This window comes from Leptidea sinapis, chromosome 28, assembly GCF_905404315.1.
Source record: "Leptidea sinapis chromosome 28, ilLepSina1.1, whole genome shotgun sequence".
Lineage (NCBI taxonomy): Eukaryota > Metazoa > Arthropoda > Insecta > Lepidoptera > Pieridae > Leptidea > Leptidea sinapis.
The window spans coordinates 11,650,848-11,674,428 of record NC_066292.1 but is presented as its reverse complement, the minus strand read 5'-3'; the positions used below and the strand labels follow the sequence as shown (position 1 = coordinate 11,674,428).

The 23,581-nt window shown below is 35.7% G+C and overlaps 1 protein-coding gene across 3 annotated transcripts in view; it reads right to left on the bottom strand.

The window, feature by feature from the left end:
• LOC126973119 (uncharacterized) overlaps window positions 1-23,581 on the bottom strand; it is a 610,257-nt gene that overhangs the window by 519,359 nt on the left and 67,317 nt on the right. For 2 of the 3 annotated variants that reach the window (XM_050820264.1, XM_050820263.1), the window contains 3 exons: window positions 22,757-22,903; window positions 19,012-19,146; window positions 14,885-18,178 (listed from right to left, as the gene is read on the bottom strand). In XM_050820264.1, the coding sequence (XP_050676221.1) occupies window positions 18,054-18,178; window positions 19,012-19,146; window positions 22,757-22,903 (407 nt within the window). In that variant the 3' untranslated portion in view covers window positions 14,885-18,053. Of the gene's footprint in view, window positions 1-14,884; window positions 18,179-19,011; window positions 19,147-22,756; window positions 22,904-23,581 lie in introns of those variants that run through there. The other variant, XM_050820265.1, reaches the window with a different exon arrangement.

The window sequence follows — 23,581 nt, the reverse complement described above, 5'->3', positions numbered from 1 at the left end:
CGTATTATTATACATTTCATAAAGTCTTTAACATCATAATATAACATAGTATATTACATTTGATAATATAATTTTCATTGTTCAAAAGCACGTCATCTGTATTTGCAGCTATATCATCAAAATAATCTTCTATTCGAGGCCTCTATTTAGTTAATTTACATTAAATTGTCGCTGGACGCATAATTTATTTTCAAACAAGGCACAACATAAACATTTCCGATAATACTTTGATGTGATAATTAGTTAGCTCATTAAATGAAAAGAGAGAAATAAACATGCTAGAACTGCTATTAAAGTAAGACACTAAACGCATCACTAGCTCTAGTGGGAGAATTACTTGCAAAATGAAAGGAAGGGAAATGGAATAGAATTGAAGCTTTGATGTACATAAAAATATCTTTTCATCTTTTATAATGATGACTTGACTGATCCACAAATATATATTTGAACGTCAATTACTGTGTTTAAAGATGTGGTAGTGAATATGAATAAATCAATTTAAAAAATTGACATTAAAATTATCTGAACCGTCATTTTAATTTGATATTTTTTGGACGGCCATCTTGGAATATCAAAATTTCCCAAATTCGTTCTCTGCACTCTGCATTTATTTTTAAACTTATTTTCAATAATATATTAATCAAACAAAAATACTATTTCAACAATGCACAGTATACATGGGGCACACCAAAAGATTTGCACTTCTAGGTAATTGGAACTATTTGAATTTCGAATGTTATATTTTTTGAAACGTTGCAAACATTGCTTCTTAGTAATAAAAAAACAATTGGCAAACAATGATATCCCATTTGTCAATTGTTTTTTATCACACCTCAAAGTTCTACAGTACGCAACGAAAATGGAAGTGGAAAAGATTTAAGAGTGATGTTTTTTTATGATTTTAAAAGTTCTCACTCTCCACAAGACTGTACCGCTCGTCTTAAAAATGCTATTAGGAGAGAAGCACCTTGTTTGAGCACCGTGAGGCGATGGTTTGCTGAATTAATAATTAATTAATACATGAAGAATTTCGTGAAGGGCGGCCTTCAACTGCCGTCAACCAAAATAATGTGTGGTAAAATTATTTCATGAGAGATTTCACATTTACTAATTCCAAAGAGGCAGTGATAGCGTCCAATCAGCACGTAAAAAACATGCGGATCTGTGGTCCTCCTGTTTTAAAAAATGTTTATATTGCATGAAACTTTGTTTTACGCAAAACTTTTAATGTGACCTACGTATACACAATTTTCACTAAATCCTTTAAATTTTGTTTATAAGGTATACACAGTAATAATTACGTTAAACGTATTTTAGGACGTCAGCTGAGCTACCGATATACTGATATAAGCATTTCGGGAATGTCAACTCACGAGATTTCACCGATCCAAAAAGTCTCTACTATATTATATTTATTTTTTAATTATTTATTTATTGTATGCGTCAGTTTTATGTTTGGGTTTAGGCCATGTTGATCACGCGGACCCATAAGATATTCCCTTACTATAACTTTATAATGCAAACCAATTAATATTAACATCACGCAACGAAACTCTCCCATGCGAAAACTTGGCCAAATTCAATTTTACAAGCAATGAATCTAGTAAGATTAAAAAAGAATCTATGAAATAATTGAGTTATTTTCCTTTGGCCGGATTAATATACAGCTTAAATTATTCTGGATGTATGCCAAACACTTGCGAATAATCCATATTAAGAGGTGGCCTGTTTGTTATTCCGTGTTAGAAGGTTTCGCAATTTAATCCAATTCAAATACATAATACGTCTATGTGGCTCGATTTGAATACCTACTCTCTGTGTTAGTGCTAAGCTCTGAGGAATCGATGACTAGGGAACTTGATCCGGTAATTATAAGTATGAATACAATATGCTTGGTGGTGAAACTGTTATGCAACACTTCAGGAGTAAGTTTAAAATGGCACTTATTGTTGAGTATGAAGTAGGTATATTATAGACGGGACGAGCAGAACGTTCAGCTGATGGTAATAGATACGCCCTGGCCAGTACCGCACAGGATTCTTGAAAAATACAATAATTCTAAGCAGCACTACAATTGCGCTCATCTCCTTGAGACATAAGATGTTAAGTCTCGTTTGCCCAGTAATTTCAATAGCTACGTCGCCCTTCTGACCGAAACAGTACTGCTTAGACATTACTGCTTCACGGCAGAGATAGGTGCCGTTTGGGGTACCCATAATCTAGCTGGCACTCTGTGCAAAGGAGCCTCGCACTGGTACTTGCATATGGAAAATAGAATTCTACCCAGGTCCGAGGCATTTCGCTATGGGTGATTCTGATCTTGAAAAGTAACATAGATCTAAGATAATGTCAATAATATATTATAGTGATAAAGTTGATTAACTGAAAGAAACCAACTTAGATAATTTATACAACTAGATAAACTGTAACAGCTATGAACACGTCGAAAAAAAATTGCGGTGAACTGTTTACCTCTATTTTCAGCAACGCACGCACGCAATCAAAATGACTTTATCCCGAGTTTGAGACGTAGCAGTCATGCACACCAAAGGAATAAACCTGTCCTGTTGTCATGCTTTGCCTAACAGCAAGAGCATCTATCTACTAGGTTTCGAAGTGTTATAAAATGAACAATTTTACATTTATTGGTCTTTTTGATGATAAGTTTAGGAGCAGGCTACGATTAATAATAAAGCACTCTAAGCTTAAATGTAGGAATCATTTTATTTTAGTGTTAAGATTTATGTATATGGAGAAGTAAGAAAAGATAAAATATATGCACAATGTAAAATGATAAAATATGCACATCATAATAGATAAAGTAATCTATCATTTGTTGTCTCTTGTACTGTTAATGAGTAAGGTTACTCATTAAAGATAGTCACCAAAGAATTATGACAGATGACATAATTAAAAAAGCGGCCGGGTGCGAGTCAGACTCGCCCATGAAGGGTTCCGTAGTAGTAACATAATATAAAAGTTATATGGAAAGGAAAATGATATTAAATAATTTAAATGGAGAAGGCAAAAAATCTTTGCTCAAAATCATACAGTCTAAATGAACACTCATCATTCATACGTATTAAAAACACTACTTTCTATATCTCGTTCAAACCAATTTTCGGTGGAAGTTTGTATGGTAATGTGTACATTGATGATGATGATGATGTATCATATGATATATTTTTTTTTATCATTCTCTTATTTTAGAAATGACAGGAGGACACATATTACGACCTTGAAAATGTCGCTCGCGCAAACTATTCAGTTTAGAAACCTCAATATCAGTTTTGAAGTCCTCACACGAATGGGTTTGATGAAAAATAATATTTGTGTTTCAGTTGTAAGTCTGGCACCCCCAAAGTTTGTTGTTTTTTTTTCTATTTTTGTGTAAAAATCTTAATGCAGTTCACAGAATACATCTATTTACCAAATTTCAACAGCATAGTTCTTATAGTTTCGTAAAAAAAGTAGCTGTGACATACAAGGACAGACAGACATGACGAATCTATATAATGGCTTCCGTTGTTTGCCATTTGGCTACCGAATCCTAAAATTGAATAAAATTTATTCAAGAAATTGTCATACACTATATTATGTGGATCAAGATAGTAAAAATAATCGCATAATATCGTTCATTCGTTCAAATCCAGTATTTCTGAATGTGTGACGCAAGACAATACTGTAATTAATTTGAGAGTTATAATCTAAAAGCTGTAGTAATTTACAAATGCTTTCACCAAAGTAAATATTTGTAACATTTAATTAAATTGTACTAAATCTTGGAGCTCAGAAATTAATTTTACTAATGAATTAACAAACTACAGATTACGCCAAGACAATGTTTATTGGATGACATTGTTTCCTCAGTGGAGCTGTTATGTAAAGGACATTAGGGTATGGTCTTATTTGTTTCGATATAGTTATAAAATTCTGTTTATGCTTTTTAGCAAGGACTAAATTTTATAATAATTGGATATAATAAATCTGAAAATCGCTTGATTGCTTCATACTCGAATTTTTTACTTCGTGACGATTTTATTATGTGTATAGATATATTTTTATGACAATATAAGAGACGGGACGAGCAGGACGTTCAGCTGACGGTATTTGATGCACCCTGCCTATTATTTTAGGAGTGGTAATGCCATGTTGGGTCCTCACGGACTAACTAAACGGACAACCGAATTGGGCCGGCATGCCCGGAGAAATACCACTCCCCCACTCGAAACCGGCGTGAAATAGCGGCTATGCCGCTGTGTTTCGTCCGCTGAGTGGGGTATCTGAAGGCCTACACCCCCCCTACCAAATACAAATGGCAGCACGGACTAAAAATAGACTACTCCAGGACGGTACCAGGCTATGCAGCCCTGGAGAATCCGTCCCCAATTAGGGTCTGTACCTAATAGTGGTTGCCCAGGCTGCCCCGAGTCTTCTGGAGGGGGCAAATCTGCGCTGACTCGGGGCAAACAGAGCAGGAGGCTCAAATCACCCTCCTCCACACTCGCTGTGGACTTTTGCAACATCAGGGGGCTTCGCTCAAATTTAAATGCCGTCCACTTTCATCTGGAGACGGCGAAGCCGGCCCTGCTCTCTTCAGGTCCCAACCATGGTTTGACCGCTCCTGCAAAATGGCCTCTCGCCGAAAGCAGGAGTGCTATCAGGCTTGGGTCAATGCGGTGGTATCTAAGGATGTAAATTCCAGCGAACTTAAAAAACACTTCATTCATGCCTCCCGGTCCTTCAAAAGAGTTATTACTGACACGAAGTCGAAGTACATTGGCAGAATTGGCGAGAGACTTGCACGCCTTTCCTCGGGAACTCGTGCGTTCTGTTCGCTCGCCAAGGCGGCCAACTTCTGCCAGCCAGCCATTCCGCCACTGCACAGGGATGATGACTCGCTGGCCCATGACGCGAATGAAGATCTAGAATCTAGAAAGCTGATCTTCTGGGCTCCCTCTTCGCGTCCAACTCGACTCTGGATGACCAAGGTGCACCACCACCGCATATTTCGCGGTGCGAGTCATACATGCCGGAGGTAAAAATCCAGCATGGCGCCGTGCTTAAGGCGCTTCTCACCTTGGACATTCACAAATCGAGTGGGCCTGATGGCATTCCCCCGATAGTGCTGCGGACACGTGCTCCGGAACTGTCGCCGGTCCTAACCCGTCTTTTCCGGATCTCCTACTCATCAGGCGTAGTCCCGAAATTATGGAAGGTGGCTTCAGTGCACCCGATCCCTAAGAAAGGTGTACACTCAGATCCGTCCAACTACCGCCCCATTGCCATTACCTCCATTTTCTCCAAAGTAATGGAGTCGATCATCAACCGCCAGCTCTTGGGATACCTAGAGGGGCACCAGCTGATCAGTGACTGCCAGTACGGTTTCCATCAGGGTCGCTCAGCTGATGATCTTCTTGCATACCTCACCCATAAATGGACGCAAGCGGTTGAGTCGAAGGGAGAGGTGTTGGCGGTGAGTTTGGACATAGCGAAGGCCTTCGATCGGGTGTGGCATAAAGCGCTTATAGCGAAACTGCCATCCTATGGGCTTGCCGAGAAGTTGTGCAAATAGGTCACTAGCGTTTTGGCTGATCGGAGCATCAAATTTGTTATCAACGGTGCATGCTCCGACTTAAAACCCATAAACGCTGCTGTCCCGCAAGGCTGCGTGCTATCCCCTACGCTGTTTCTTCTGCATATCAATGATATGCTACAAATCAGCAATATTTATTGCTTTACGGACACCAGCACAGGGTATGCTTCCTACACCGGCCGTTTGACTAAGAAGAAGACTAAAAGACTAAAAGACTAAAGACTATGCTTTGCAAAGTCTCGGAATGGGGCCGACAAAATTTAGTCCAATTCAACCCCAAGAAGACACAAGTTTGTGTGTTCACCACTTAAAAGTCTCCCTTTGTCGTATACCCTCGATTCGAGAACACTCCTCTAACTGCCACAGCCTGTATTGGCATACTTGGCGTCGATATATCGAGCGAAGTTCAGTTCCGTGGTCACTTGGAAGAGAAGGCCAAACTGGCCTCAAAAAAGCTTGGTGTACTTAGTAAGGCGAGACAGTACTTCACTAAAAGCCACCGCCTGCAACTTTATAAGGCGAAAATTCGGCCTCACATGGAGTACTGTTCTCACCTCTGGGAGGGTGCTCCCCAGTACCAGCTTCTTCCATTTGACCGCATACAACGAAGAGCGGCTCGAATCATCGACGATCAAGTCATCTCCAATCGGCTTGATTCTCTAGCATTGCGTAGAGATGTGGGTTCTCTCTGCATCTTCTACCGCATTTATCACGGGGAGTGTTCAGAGGAGCTGTTCGGGTTGATTCCAGCGGCTGAATTCCACTACCGGACATTACGTGCAAAGTACCATCCGCATCACGTAGACGTCTGGCATTCCACAACCGCGCGTTTTGTCCGCAATTTCTTTGTCGCCTCTCCTCTCTCCTTCTTGGTTGCTGACTCCACAAAGTGTCTGTGACTTTGAGGAATCAACCACCGGCAGCGGATTTCCCGAACAGATACGACTTAAGGACCTTCAAGAAAAAAGCATACTCCCACCTTAAAGGCCGGCAACGCATTTCTCGACACACCTGTTGTTGCGGATGTCCATGGGCGGTTGCCTCACCTCTCCCCATCCCGTGAGCCTCTTGCCCGTTTGCCCCCCCGGTCTCATATAAAAATAATAATAATGCAGTGCCGCTCAGGATTCTTGAAAAACCCAAAAATTCCGAGCGGCACTACAATTGCGCTTGTCACCTTGAGACATAAGATGTTTAGTCTCATTTGCCCGGTAATTTCACTAGCAAGGGCGCCCTACAAACTGAAAAACAGTGCCGTGAAGCAATCAAGGTTACACATTACTGCTTTACGACAGAAATGGGTACCGTTGGCTTTATTATTATATATATTTATATTTATTAATTATTTATTATAATAATATATTTATTATATAATAACATATTTATATATATAATAAAATATAATTTTATTAATGTAGCCGGCATCCTCTGCAAAAGGGCCTCCCACTGGTAAGTAGTATAGCCATGTTCTGATTAAATGCAAGATAAAATGGATAAGTTGAAATGTAAGTTTTGTTTCTATTTGATACACGTGATTAATTAATAATTATGTGTCGGTCTCAGTGAGTTAAACATCTTTGTGCCGTTTGGTGTCGAGATACTTGGGCCGTGGGGCCCAGAGGCGTGGAGAATGCACAAAGAACCACAAAAGGGCCGGCATCCTGCGCAAAGGAGCCTCCCATTGTGATATACCATACATGTAAAAAATAATAAATTACATGTAAAAAATAAATCATTGTCGTCTCAATATCTATTCACGAGGTGGGTTGCGACTGACAGATACGCATTTGTATGGTTTGAATAAATTACTTTTATAATAAATAAAAACCGTATTATTATAATTATTGTTTACATTATATGTTACGTTTTGTCATGTATTCAACCCCACTTTTCGTTGCCTCACGTTTTAATCATTTAAACAGTATTTTATATCAATGGTTGTATATTATTTATATTATTATTTATATTTATATTATTATTATATTTTAGACCCTACACTAAGCATAGTCTGTCTTGTAGGCAACCAGTCTATATGCCATGGTTACCAATAGGACGCGAAGTCAAAGAGTGTACTGCATGTAAGTGGGTAGGTGTGCATTTGTGCACGCGCTTGATAGAATAGCTACTTAGAGGAATCCTTAATAAATTGTACTTTTGTGAAAATACTAAGATAACACCTATTAGCCTCATTTAATATTCACAAGGTGATGCTATTAGATTATTAATAAGTATCTGAAGGGATAGTAATATCAGAAAAGAAAATAATGAATCATAATTATAAGTACTTTACTATGACGTGTCCGTTCGGTACAGCAGCTACGAGCCAAATGTCAAATCACCACTGCGCTGCACCAACGAAACCTTAATAGAGTTAGGTTGGCAATCCTAGCTCGAACAGTCGAACCAATCAGGAACTAGCTCTAATTGGCTGTATTGGTTTTAAAATACAAATAAGCTACTATTTAGTTTTAAGATGTTAAAAAATAACTCTTTTAAGTTTGAATTATTTACATTAGGATTTATTCAGTGTTAATTACTTCTATTTTAAAATTATCATAATAAAGCTTAATAATCCAACACGCTCGTATATATGTATAAAAATATTATAATATAATAATTTACTGACCAAATTGATTAGAAGCAGACCCGGATAGTATGTAAATTACAGGCCTAGTTTTATATACTTGACTAAAGTAGCTGAAATATTAAGAACGTGTAATAGAAAACACCTTTACATTTCAGTCAGAAGCAGAACCGTTCAAATATAAAACAGTCGATCGATCAAGCGCAATGAATTGAGAAGCAATAAATTGAAAACTCTACCGGCACCTTCCGATTCGAGCCATTGTATTATTTGAAAGGGATGATAAATTATGAAAAGCGATTATTGTGTATTTTAAATGATTTCTGGTCGGTGTTAGAAGTGATGAATGACTTATGACGGGGGTCGTTTTATTAAAATAGGAAGATATTATATTCGGCGTGCATGTGCTTAGCAAAGTTTATGAAATAATTTCTCACGGTAACAGAAATATAGTATTCTATTATCATAATATATTATATAAATCCAGTGTCCTGATGTTTGTTTCCAGTGAACTTCTAAAATAATTAACGAATTTTAATAGGTAATAATTACTTCATGGAGTGTAGTGGAGTCCATCTTGAGATATAAAATAGCTTTTGTTTCGATTTGGAACTCATAATTATTTTTATCTCCAATATTTGTTTTGGATGGACATATTTTCTATGAGAGAATTTATTGACGCTCGGTTTGACAGTTCTGGTGTGAAACAATTTCATTATAACAACAGGGAGCATATTTTACGAAATAATTCTTGATGTTATAAAATATTAATGACAAATTCATAGAAAACAAAGTCTGTAGGGTCAGCTAGTACATTTAAATATACTTTCTCTATATCTTCTTCATTTTAACATACACAAGGCAAAATCTTAATTTCGTCTTTAATAAATCTGCTGATGTTCTTTGTGAGTTTTGTAAAAAATTGAAGTGTTTAATATGATAAGTGATATTCGTTTTATAACTGGATAACACATTTTATTCTTAATTTTTTAAATTTCTTACAATTTATCTGGATATAGTGTTTTATACACGTATACGTGTTTTATATACAATAAATGTAATATTTTGTTTAATTTTAATTGTAACAGTCTTTAAAGCCAGACTAAGTATATCATAAAATGAAGCATTTATGTTGTCCCCACCTCTTGTTAATCAACTTTGGATCAACATAACTTTTTCCCATACACCGATTTTGATCAAAAACAGCTTAATTTTGCTCCAGGCTTTGCTGAAAGCATTCGTGAAAGTTTTTCCACAAGTTTCATAAATTATCGTGTACAAAAAAGCAAACAGGCGCACATATTTACTAAATTTTATATTTTTGTGTTCGGCTACACCAGCCTAGCTCTCTAAGAAAATAACCATTCACTCCATTGTATGAATCGTGCAGTCATTGAGGGATTGACAGGTGACGGCTATAATCTTGTAAAATATGGTGATTGCCAATATGCAATGCCAATAGTAATAAAAAAACTCCTTTAAGTTTGCTCGGTGGGATGTACATCATATATTTTTTTTGTTTTATCATTCTCTTATTTTAGAAGTTATACACAATTTGCCACTTTGAAGTGTCTCTCGCGCAAACTATTCAGTTTAAAAAAATGATATTAGACAACTCAATATCATTTTTGAAGACCTATCCAGATATGGGGAGAACCCAAATTTTAAATTGTTTTTCTTTCTATTTTTTGTATGAAAATCTGAAGACGGTTCACAGATTGTATTTCCTTTCCAAGTTTCAACAATATGGTTTCGGAAAAAAGTGGCTGTGACACACGAAATGTGTGCACTGGGGAATCACAGAAGCTATTTCCGGCCTTTTAGAAAAGTGTACGCACTTTTTAAAGGTACCATGACGTATCGTCCTGGATCACCGCACAAGGAAGCTCGCCGCATACCAAACAATATAAACCAAAGTTGTCGTGGAAAAAAGTTCATTGCAAGCCACAATGTACCTAGGTAACAATAGAACTGTTTAGAAAATGAAATAAAGCATAATGTAGAAAATTGCCAATACTTTTATTGTTTTTCAAAGCAATCTCCGTTCCTCTTTCCACATCGTCGCATTCGATGGAACCACTGAGAAAAGCAGTGGGCCCATTCTTCCTTAGGGATCTCTTCTATGGCATTTTCGTACGCTTTCACCGCGTCTTCAGGGCTCGTAAGGCGGCGCTGGTGGAAGGAGTGAAGACTATCGCAGAAATTCAAGATGAGTTGTCAAAAATTTAAGGTAAATACGGTGTGTCCCAATTAGAAGGCCAGCATGAGGGTTTGAACTTTGGCCTAGTTCGTGTTGTATACGAGTGGGCCGTGGAGAAACCCTTCGCAGAGATCATGGACCTCACGGATGTGCAGGAAGGAATTATTATGAGGTGTATACAGCAGTTGCACGAGTTGTTGGTGGACGTGAAGGATGCAGCGGTCGCTATAGGTGACCCTTAGCTTCAAGCCAAGATGATGGAAGCTTCGACTGCTATAAAACGAGACATAGTATTCGCTGCTAGTTTGTACACGACGCAAAAAGATATCACAGTTTCCTAAACACCAGGCCTGTTGGCCCATATTATGATAAAAATCGTGTTAAACTATCGCTATCAATGATAACCTTCCTGTAATTTTGTGTATACTTCAAAGCGTTTCGAATGCTGTTCAATCAAGATCAATACAGATACTTTACTAGTTATTAAAGTCAAAATGTGATGATATGATATATAAGAACAACTATTATTTTTAAATATAATAAATTGTATTCCGTACAATGAAGTTTAGACTTAAATTTATATTTTTTGAGGTTATATCAGCTGGCCTTTTACTTTTTAAAGCATAATATTATACTAGTGTTGCATACATAATAATGCTGCTTAAAACATTTTAGTGTTTTATTTTACATAACGATGACACACAATGAAGTACACAGCTCAATAAGGATTAAATGTTTGTAATACCTCGAATTTTATCTATAGTTCTTGGGAATAAATAAAAGTCGCAGGGCGCCACATCAGGACTGTATGGCGGATGACTCATTATCTCGACACCTGCCATAGTCAAATATTCAACAGTCCGTTTTGCGGAGTACGCTGAAGCATTGTCGTGGTGAAGGAAGATCCTGCTTCGAGGGCGCTGCTGCCGAATTTTTTCAAAGACAACAGGTAAACAGCGATTCACGTACCTGTCTGCAGTAACTGTCCTTCCATCTTCTAGCACAACTATCTCGAAATGACCTTTCCGACCAAAGAATGAGGCAATCATCTTTTTTCCTTGACTTCTTCCTTTCTTTACCTTAGTTGGCCGATCCTCGAAAGGAAACACCCACTGAGATTGATGATTGTCTTTTGGTTTCAGGTTCGTAGCAATATATCCAGCTTTCATCACCTGTGACGATACAATTGTTGTGCCGCTCGGAATTTTTGGTTTTTTCAAGAATCCTTTTGAATGGGCAGGGTGTATCAATTACCATCTGATGAACGTCCTGCTCGTCTCGTCCCTTATTGTCATAAAAAAAATGAGTTTGATACCTAGGTATGTATTTAAAAGTACACCACTTCTTTCCATCGTTGTAATTTAATTGTCTTTCAAGTTACACTTCCAAAGTTCTGTTGTTGAAAATTCGCAGGCACCTTGATTTTATCTTAAGATGTTAGTATATTTATTAATGATTACTTTTAAAATAGTAAATTCCTCTAATGGTTTTTTTAATACATATTGAGTCATATTTACAGTCGTTTGAAATTTTCAAAAAATTTCGAATGTTTTCTCGAAATGTTTATGTTGAAAGACTTCAAGAAATTAAATATTCATGGTAAAAAATACGATTGTAAAATATCCAAATATAGATATTTTATCGTCATTAATTTGTATAGTTATCAATTCAAATTAACCGCATTTAACTCTAGATAAACTTATAAAGTTGTTAATTATTTGAATAATAAGTAACCGATGGGTTAGTTATGGGATGCCATAACTTATAAATTACTGCTAACAAGAGACATACAAATAAATTAACTTGTTTATTAATGTAGAGGCCATCATCTCGTGTGTATTTAAGATTTATGAAAAGCGATTTATCAGTTAGATGCTCCATTGCCTCAGAGGCCAACGAGATGTACAACGGCGCCCTTTTATTCCACCAAGCATTAAGTAGTAGGTTCCTATAATTAGTTAGGTAAATTGAAAAAGTTATTCAAAGATTGAAATTAAATCAAAATATGAAAAGTACTAAGAGTTTTAACATAATATATTATAACTAGGTAACACTGAAAATGTTTAGAAAATGAAAAACGGCTTAATGTAGAAAGTTGCCAATACTTTTATTGTTTTTCGAAGTAATCTCCGTTCCTCTCTACACTTCGATAGAACCACTGGGAAAAGCAATGGGCTCATGCTTCCTCAGGGGTCTCTTCTCTGACATTTTCGTACGCTTTCACCGCTTCTTAAGGGCTCGTAAAGCAAATATCTTGAATTTTAGATTTAGTTCTTGGGAATAAATAAACGTCGCAGGGCGCCAGGTCAGGAATGTATGGCGGATGACTCATTATCTCGACACCTGCCACAGTCAAATATTCAACAGTCATTTTTGCGGAGTGCGCTAAAACATTGTCATGGTGAAGGAGGATCCTGCTTCGAGGGCGCTGCTGTCGAATTTTTACAAGACAACAGGCAAACAGCGATTGCCATACCAGTCTGCAGTAACTGTCCTACCATCTTTTAGCTCAACTGTCGCGAAATGACCTTTCCGACCAAAGAATGAGGCAATCATCTTTTTTCCTTGACTTCTTGCTTTCTTTACCTTAGTTGGCCGATCCTCGAAAGGAAACACCCACTGAACTGATTGTCTTTTGTTTTCGGGTTCGTAGCCATATCCAGCTTTCATCACCTGTGACGATGTCAAATAAAGCATTTGAGTCACCGCTGTTGAACTTATCTAACATTTGGCGACATCTGTCCATGCGAAGGTGTTTCTGGTCGTTGGTTAAGGTATGGGGAATCCATCTGGTACAAAGCTTCATGAAGCTTAAATGTTCATGTAATATTTTTTAAACTTGACTCATACCAATGCCTAGGCTTGTCCGTATCTGCTGATAGGTCACTTTTTTATCTTCCTCTATCATGCATCGCACAGCACTGATGTTATCATCAGTAGTCGGTGTTAAAGGACGTCCCTCACGCGGATCATCGAGATTGCTACATCCACGTTTAAACTCGTTAAACCAATTGTAAATAGTGGCACGAGATGGGGCTTCATTAAGAAAAGCTAATCGCAGCCTATCATAGCTTTGTTGTTGAGCCCATAACGAAAGTCATAATAAATCATTGACCGAAAATTTTCTCGCGTTAGGTTCATTTTCATGTGTAACAAGAGTTTTAGAATTGCCGAAAATTCACAAAAACAAATGACAAATGAATGCAACATTTGGTTACCAAAGTATTCTAAAATTGAAATTCAATAAAAGTTTTCATTAGTAATGTTTCATACTGGCCAGTTCTAAACATTTTCAGTGTTAACCACGTATTATGACAATAAACCCACGTATTAATGTGATCGATAATTAATTGGTAGTATTTAAACAAAGCATGCAAGATTTTATAACGATACGACACTCGAACGGTTAGCTCAGTTGGTTAGAGCACCGTCACGGAACGCCGGAGGTTGTGGGCTCGACTCCCGCATCGTTATTAAAATTTTGTTGTTTTTCAAATTTTATTTGTGTATTAATCCTAGAAGTGAGGGTTATCACTTTAAAAACATAACAAATTGTTTAGATTTACAAGAGCGACATCTCAAGTCTATTTCCTAATATGCAAATATTGGGGTTGAGCAGGTTTTCAACTGTAAAGTAGATCCTGTAAATGAAGCCACTACCTGAGAGTTGATTAAAGCGTACAAGATTTTATAACGATACGACACTCGAACGGTTAGCTCAGTTGGTTAGAGCACCGGCACGTAACGCCGGAGTTCGTGGGTTCGAGTCCCAAGTAGTAGGCAAAGCAAGCTTATGTTTGTTCCTCGTGTTAACATTATGATTGTCACAGTTTCTAGCAAATTCCTCATTGTGCTTATGAACATATAGAACATTATGAAGAATATACTGAGAAGCAACAGTCTAAATGTTATTTTTTTTTTTATTTTATAATGATTCTTTATGACCTAGGATAGCTATTACATATATGTGTTGTTATCCAATTGTTATGAGTTTTCTTGTGTTTTAAATATACTTACGCTGCTTTTGGTGACAGGAATTAAAGCGAAAGTAATGGTTTAGATACAGAAAAGGCTATATAGCGACGAAATGAAAATGAAATCAGAAATGAGGAGATACGCAAGAGAACCAAAGTCACCGACATTGCCTACATGATTGCGAAACTGAAGTGGCAGTGGGCAGGGCACATAGTTCGACGGAAAGATCGCCGTTGGGGCAGTAAAGTCCTAGAATGGCGAACACGTACCGACAGACGCAGTGTTGGTAGGCCCCCACAAGATGGACCGACGATCTGGTCAACCTTATCTTTGGGGAGGCCTTTGTCTAGCAGTGGACGTCTTGCGGCTGATGAAGATGATGATAATGCCGACGAAAATGCTTGCAGGTGAATACTTACTGATAAGTGATCACCTCCACTCATACTTGCCTCTTGCCTCTTGGCGAAACGGCGTGAAAGGAAAAAGTGAATATTGTTAATTTTTAAAATATTTAAATAAAACAAGCAAGGAATTGGCACTTTAATTGAAAATCATTTATTATAATGGTATAGACAACTTTACATTAAGAATACAATATGATTTTTACAACTGAACACTATTGTCGACTTGATATTTTAACAGTATATAAGAGCTTAGTACAATGAAAATAATATGACTGTCACTAATTATATTATAATACAAGTAGTACTAACTTACATTAAGGATTGGTCTCCGCTACGCTCCTATTAAATACTGCAGGGCGTAGTCGCAAAGTGCGGCAACTAATACTACGCCCAAGTGGGAGTACTCGTGCCAGAGTACTCGTGCCCGTCTCGAACAATGTATGACGTTGACGTGCCTCATGTTCTGTTAAGCTTTGCTAATAATTGAAACTAAAATGCCGGGAATCATACGAAATCTTTGTAATAATAATACTACAATAAATAAGAAAGACACTGGGATCACATTAATTATCATCAGTATGTAGTTTATTAATTTCAATGATAAATAACTCGAAGCGTTTGTTACTAAAATTGAAAGATGTCATTGAGTGTCAAGATGCCACGCACACAAGCATCTAATAGTTGCCGTAGTAAATAAGCTATTGTTCTTAGGTAGTGCGGAATGTAGTTGGAGCGCAGCGGAGACCAATCCTCAATCTAAGAGTAGCAATAATATAACAAAACACTTTTTAAATTTAATAAAAAAGACATAAAAACAAATTTACTTCAAGATATACTGATAGCATGCTTTGGTAGCATAATATTATATACTGACAGTTGGCTTTATTTATAAAGAAAATAATTCACATTAAAATAGATGTTTGTGTTTGAAAGCTCAGGAAATCCTTAACTCTTTTATAGTTTCGTTCTCATTTAAAAAAAATATGAAATTAATCAAAGAGTTCACGATTTCTGAATGAACCTTCTTTATTAAATAAATGAATCTTATTTCAACCGCGTCAACGAACTCGAGTAATGACGAAATTATAAATTTTGTTTTTCAATCATGACTTTTTCCATTAACATAATAACAGCATAAATATATAATAGATTAGGTATATAAAATCTTCGACGGTACTATAATATATATATTGATATTATATTCATATGATTATCATCTTTATTGAGAATTCTATATTTACAATTTTATAAATCTATATTCTTAACACATTATCTTTATTAGGACGACATTTAATGATATTATATTAATACACCATTATTTTAACCGGATAAAATATTAGTTGCAATTCAACAGAGTTATTGTCTCCTTAATATACAAATCTTCATAAATGGATAATTACAATTTATTTTACAAAAAAAAGGAAGAAACCTGATTACTTTTATTACATTCTGTGGTATAGCGGGGCTCTTACATTCCGAGTGCACTCGAATTATTTTAATGAAACAAAATGGCGTCATCTGAGAAAAAGTGGTGAACTATTAGTTTGGCTCTAACAGGTATTACTTCGTCATATCTGTATTTTTAGGTACTTTATTGATCTCGAGTTTAAAGTTAATAAATAAAATGTAAATTAATTCCTTTACCTCCACATTTATTAGGGACGAAATCATTTGTAGCACTCAATCAAAAGACTTAGTGTGGCTGCGGGTAGAACAATTATTTTATTACTAACTTAATATTTCAGCCATTAAGCTATGTGTTACTACTTAAGTACATACCTAGCACCTATTAGTTATATCATATATAATGTTTAATAAGGCAATCACTGGACTCGAGTATATGTAAATCAGAAGGATACTTTTATGTTGCCTTCCACTTACGAGTGCACTCGATCAGAGTGTACGCAGATAGTGAAAACCCCGCTTAAGATAGTTTATTGTAATAATTTCTTGAAAAGGATAGCAGAAAATTATTTACACTTATTTCAATTTAAAGATATCTCTATCAATAATTATGAATAAATTACAGTATACATAGTTTGGTGTTTGTCAGTCAGTATTTATGTTCGTAGTAAGAGCATGCATAGATTCAAGTACTTGCATGGAACATTTTCTGAGGGGTTAAAGGAATCCCTAAAGGCCTTGTCACATGTACCGGGTGTGAAGTATCCACCAGTGAAGTGTGTGACCCAGATGAGTAGCTTTCAAATGTTGCAGCGACATTTGCACACCCCCCCCCCCTTTCGACTTACGAGCGGGTTTCACCTGTAGCTGAATGTATTGTCTATTATTGCTGCTGCTAATAAGCAGCCGCAGGTAACATAATAATGTTACCGGAAATTGAATAGAAAAAATATGACAGATAAGTGACAAAATGACACTTATGACACATCTCATGTAAACAATATTACGTTTTAATGAATATAAGTATTTTTTTAAGTATTCTTCTCAATTTAAGTTCCACATTTTAAGTATATATAGACAGTTTGAACAATTTTAATGCAGTAATAATTTGTTTATTAACATTAATCAGGTACGAAACTTTTAAGTGTTCGTCTTAACTAACCATCGCAAATACAAACCAACGATTATCGCGTTGCGTCGGTCGAGATTTAAATAAAGAACTATAGTTAACTAGTTCCCGTTTGAGCGTTTTATCAATAATATGTATTCATCCGAGCGTTGAAATTGTATCGCAAATTCGTATGAGCCATGGTCAGTGAAACAATGCTATATAGGACTTCCAACAGATGTAGATATAGATAAGAGCCTCTTGCTACCAGACAACTGATGAAAACAGGCCAGGTTTATTATTTTGGTGTGCTTGACAAGCTACGTCTTACACTCGCGATATGTATGTCACTTTGTGTTAGTATGCGTGCATTGGTCATAATAGAGGTTAACGATCAACCTCAACATTTTTATACATTTTCACAGCTGTAACAGTCTATCTAGACGCATAAATGATCTTAGATTTTATCATATGAGCAACTTGTTTCAACTCGACAGACCCTTTATCCTCTCCAATTTTTAAATAAGCAAGAACATAATCCATAAATTAGATAAACAATATTAATCAAATCAAAATCACTTTATTCAGGTAAGTCACGGAAATGACACATATGAATGTCAAAATAAAATTTTTTCTTATTGAATCTACCGCTACTTCGTAAAGGGTTAAGCTAATGAGAAGAAGTAGCAAGAAACTCATTATATGATATATTTTGTTCCTAATAATATGAGCAAGTGTCTTCAACAAGTGAAATTTGTGAGTTAAATATTTAACAGGCGTATTTAATTTTTGAGTTCTGCGAAAATTGTTCGCAGAGATAAAAATATTATTAAATACTTCACGAAATAAACACAGTTGGAGGTTGTTGAGGAGTTATTACCGTGCTGCATCGCAGCTGGTGTTTCACCTGAAAAGAAAATACAGCTTAAAACATTGTATTATGTTCTCTGGGAAGTTTTATACTCACATTAAGAATAATATGTTTGTTTTTTTTTTTTAATTTTAATTTGTAATTATACATTTCTTGAACCATTGAATTACTGCCGTATGTTTGTGATTTAAAAATAATTTTAGCATTATATATAAAAAAATGTTATGGGGTGATAAGAGTATAAGAGTACATGTTTATTAACAAAACAAATATTTTATATATGATGGAAGTGTAGAACAATAGTACTGAATAAAATAATTTCATGATGTTTTCATTACATATCTAATCTAAATAAATTAACAATCTTTATGTTATCAACCTCGAAATTATTTATAATTTACAAATAAAATTTGCAAAAACAAAATTTTATGAACGATGCAGGACTCGAACCGTAATTACCGATTTGTACTGAAAAATTGGAATTTGTTTTAATTTAACATATTTATTTAATCAAAATAATTAACATTACTATCTATGAATTGCTGCCATCTAATAGAAAGGACTTATACCATTGCGATAAAACTGTGGTGATCTAGATTCGACAAACTGTGTGAAAGAATTTTGTACTGCCTCCTGAGAATAAAACTTTGTATAAATAGAAAATTGTCCAAAGTTTCACTCAAAAATCTCAAACCATAAAAGTTCTATGTCAATTCGAAGTACCTATTACTATAAAACGGCAATTTTATACTTTAACCTCTATTATATGCCATGTCACCTACGAATTGTTGGAATAACTAAATAACGCCGATTTTGCGAAATTAGTGATGTAACATAATAACGGTATACTGTACTTATTTTAGACTTACTTTGTATAACATGGACAGTAACTGAAGCCGCCTTCGCATTGGCTGGTACACAGGTGTAGTTACCAGCATGACGAGGTTCTGCTGTGTCTATCATCAGTTCACTGGTATGTCTTCCGTTATGGACGCTCACACCATCTAGAAGGAAACAAATGTTGTGCAAATGTAATATTTATGATACTTAAGAAATGGTACAAGTGCACTTATAATAAACAAAAATATTTTTCTTAAAAACACCTAAGCGTAAGTAACTTATCAATTAACAAAATTTAATATATGGAAAAATTTTTGCACAAATTATCTTGCCCCAAACTAGTCATAGCCTGTAGTATGGGTACAAGCAACGATATATTTGATACAATTACTTAAACATACATAAATACGTCTTATAAACATCCATAACTCGGAAACACACATTGATATTCATCATTTAAATGTGTGCACCTACCGGGATTCGAACGATGAATGTGTTTTGTAGATATATTTATTTGAATTGAACATTAATTGAAAGAAATGTTTGTTCTTATTTGGTATTAAGCCAACATCCCTGCGCATTTCCCAGTCTAACCTCGACCTCGACCACGACACACGTAACACAGGCAAAATATCGGGCGCACTAAAATTAGTCATCGCGACTATCCGTGGCTAATTTAGTCAAAGTCAAGAATACTTTATTGACATAAAATCAATAGATTGTACGTCAACGTCAATCACTAAAAATAAAATTTAAATATATTCTAATTTCACAAAAGATTATACATATATAATTTAAAATAATGCAATCTAGTAAAATAATATAAGTTTGAACCATAAAATTTATAAAAAGAAACAACTTTATTAGTATTTAATTCGATATTGTAAAATAATTTATGTAATCATTAATATTGTAATAAGCCTTCGACATCAGTCTCCATTTAATAAATGATTAACATTTATTTATTGATGATTCAGTTATACTTTTGGGTAATTTATAATAAAATTTAATACATAATATATTGCATGCAAAAAATAATTTATTTTACAGAACCTAGTAGGGGGCACTATAGGCTTGTAGTTATTTCTTGTGTTTAAATTATATTTGCTTCTTATTTTACTGTATAAATTGTAATGTTTATGCACGTGCAGGAGATTGTTATAAATATATTGGCCGAACATGGTCATAATAATTATGAATTTCTATGAATTTTTCCCTTAGATATTCTCGTGGGCTCGTTTGGTATATAGCCCGGTTTAGTTTAATGTATAACCATGGAACCTAGATACAATTTAAATATATCTTTATGACTTATAAGAAAGTAGGCTAAATTTATTAGTATTATCTTCTTTTTTTTTCGTTTTAGTATACACATCATTCATATTGTTGTCAAATTATTCAATTTGATCTTTGATTCTTAAAGAATTTTTAAAGAATATGATTTATTAGTTAAGGTGGTATTCAATAGTTTCATATTATGCTTTATCTACCTGATAATTCAAAAATGTGACAGTCTTCCCAATGTATATTGTGAAGTTGTATGTCGGTACGTAACATTATGTTTATGTGGAAAGACATAATATTGGGTATTATTTTGACAAAATAAGTGAAATACTGTTGGAAAATTTAATAATTTTATCTGTTTGCAGCAGGCAATATTAAATTCACAACAGAGTTGTGTACGAAAATATTATCATAGTGAAACAACATGATACATGGAACAATAGGATATTGTGTACATTATTTAAATAAAAGGGTTCTTACATATTATTTCATTTTATAAATGTATGTTCATTATCTTTCACATAAATAGCAAATGTAACTCTATTTTTTCATTGGATTCCGTGATATACGTTGCTGGCTACATGAACAAATCAAGGCAATCGATGTTCCCAAGTTAAGTGATAAGCTGTGTCAGTTTTTTGTTCCGACAAATACCTCCGTGACCGTGTGCATGAGCTGTTTGTTTTTTGTTTCGAACAAATACCTCCGAGACCGTGTGCATGAGCTGTTTCTTTTTTGTTCCGAACAATTAATACCTCCGTGACCGTGTGCATGAGCTGTTTGTTTTCTGTTCCGAACAAATACCTCCGTGACCGTGTGCATGAAGTGTTTGTTTTTTGTTTCGAACAAATACCTCCGTGACCGTGTGCATGAGCTGTTTCTTTTTTGTTCCGAACAAATATCTCCGTGACCGTGTGCAGGAGCTGTTTGTTTTCTGTTCCGAACAAATACCTCCGTGACCGTGTGCATGAAGTGTTTGTTTTTTGTTTCGAACAAATATATCCGTGACCGTGTGCATGAGCTGTTTCTTTTTTGTTCCGAACAAATAGCTCCGTGACCGTGTGCAGGAGCTGTTTGTTTTGTGTTCCGAACAAATACCTCCGTGACCGTAGGCATGAACTGTTTGCGGTTCCGCAGAGGCGCAGAGTATCTCATGCACAGTCACCTATAACCCGCACCCTCACCGCGCTCAACGCTCTTTTTGAGGACCCCTATAGCCCAGTGGTTAGTGACCCTGCCTACTGACCTAGAGATCCCAGGTTCGAATCCTGGTAGGTGCAATAATATAATTGATTTATTTTTATTTATGTATGTTTAAGTAAGTATATTGTATTACATATACCGTTGTCTTGTATCCATATATATATATAGGCCTAGTTTGGGATAGATAATTTGTATAAAAGTGTGTAAATTTTTTTATAATTATTATTACAAACCCTGAGTGTGACACGTTTGCGGATAAATGGACGGAAAAAATGTCAGAATGCCTGAAGTACCGTACTACTGTGATCAATTTCTGAATTAATAATGAAATGTCTGTAATTAATATAAGTGTGGTTAACCGTTCAATCAAAGTAAGTAAATAAATAAATAAAGGCAACCAAAGTCCTATATTTGATAAAACAGCCTTATATTAATTGACCTTAGATATCGTTGAAGAGATAGTGTTGAAGCTGACCTGCTTGAAACTCAAGTCTGGCAAGAATTGGCACGAGACAGAAGGTCGGTAAAAATATCTTGAATTGTCTATAACTTTGAGTCTTTAACTAAATAATGAAATTGAAAAGATTTAAGAGAAAGTATTATATACAACTCAGGGGCGTGCATTGGTTTTCTAGAAACAGACAGTACGACATAAGTTGTATGAAACGTTGTAAACCCTAACATTAGTGCTATATTTATTTAGCTTCATAACGAGGTAGGCACTGCCTAATTGATATGCGCGGCCTTGATACTACGTCAACATTTAAATAAATGGGTTATAAGTTTATTTTATTACAAATTCATTTATGAATTTTTTAACTGTTAAGAAAATTTCATTCACATTCATATTGGTAATTTGTACATAAGAAATGGCAAAAATTACATTTAAATTTCTTAAACAAAGTATTCTTGCTTTGTACTTACTTCTAATGAGCGTATACAATAGACTTTGAACATTACTGCCACGAAATAAGGAGTTTTTTTTTATATGAGAGGGGGCAAACAGGCAAGAGGCTCACGGGATGGGGAGAGGTGAGGCAACCGCACATGGACAGCAACAACAGGTGTGTCATGAAATGCGTTGCCGGCCTTGCTTTTTTCTTGAAGGTCCCTAAGTCGTATCTGTTCGGGAAGACCGCTGCCGGTAGTTGATTCCACAAAGTGGCTGTGCGAGGCAAGAAATTTGAATGAAATTGTTAATGTTATCTGTATAAAGAAAGTAATGCTATTATGGACTAATTTATAATTAAGTAATGAAAACATTTTTATACTAATAATAGAACTTACTTAAATCATAGTTGATCATTCTGTTCTCGAAGTACCAGAAGACATACGAGGGTGGTTCCGTTGATCTCTTCACAACACACACTAATTTCAGCATGGAACCCTCGTGAATTATCTTCTCTGATTCACCAACAATTTCTGCATAGGCAGCTGTCAAAAGAAGAGAGCTATTACAACTTCCGCAAATTTATAACAGAAGGAAAATAGGTTTTTCAGGAGACACAACATACTCGTATTTAATACCAAATTACCAACAATGTAGGAGAACCAAAGTCACTGACATAGTCCAAATGATTGCGAAACTGAAGGGGCAGTGGGCAGAGCGTATAGTTCGACGGACAATAGCCGATCTGGTCAAGATCGCCGGAATACGTTGGATGAGGACAGCGCAGGACCGATCGTCGCGGAGATCTTTGGGGGAGACCTATTTCCAGAAGTGGACGCCTTCCGGCTGATGATTATGATGATGATGATGAAACAATGAGGGCATCCCAGGACCGATCATTCGCGTCGTGGAGATCTTTGGGGGAGGCCTTTGTCTCCAATGTATTAAATCACCAATTATGTCATTGTTGGTAAGATAGAGATAATGTAAGTCTTATTTATGCGATAGAAGAAAAAACTACCAAATAACGGGTTACAACTTTATTGGTCAAATGATAAACCATCAGATCTCCTTCCCTCAAATATGTGCGAAGAGAACGATGGCTAGTCCATGCGTCAAGTCGTGAATGGGTGCTGTTTGTGGTACCAGGTCGACCTGTTATAGTTAAATGATCATTGTATTTGTTCTATGCAATTATTTATTATGACAGTAATCAGGACTAT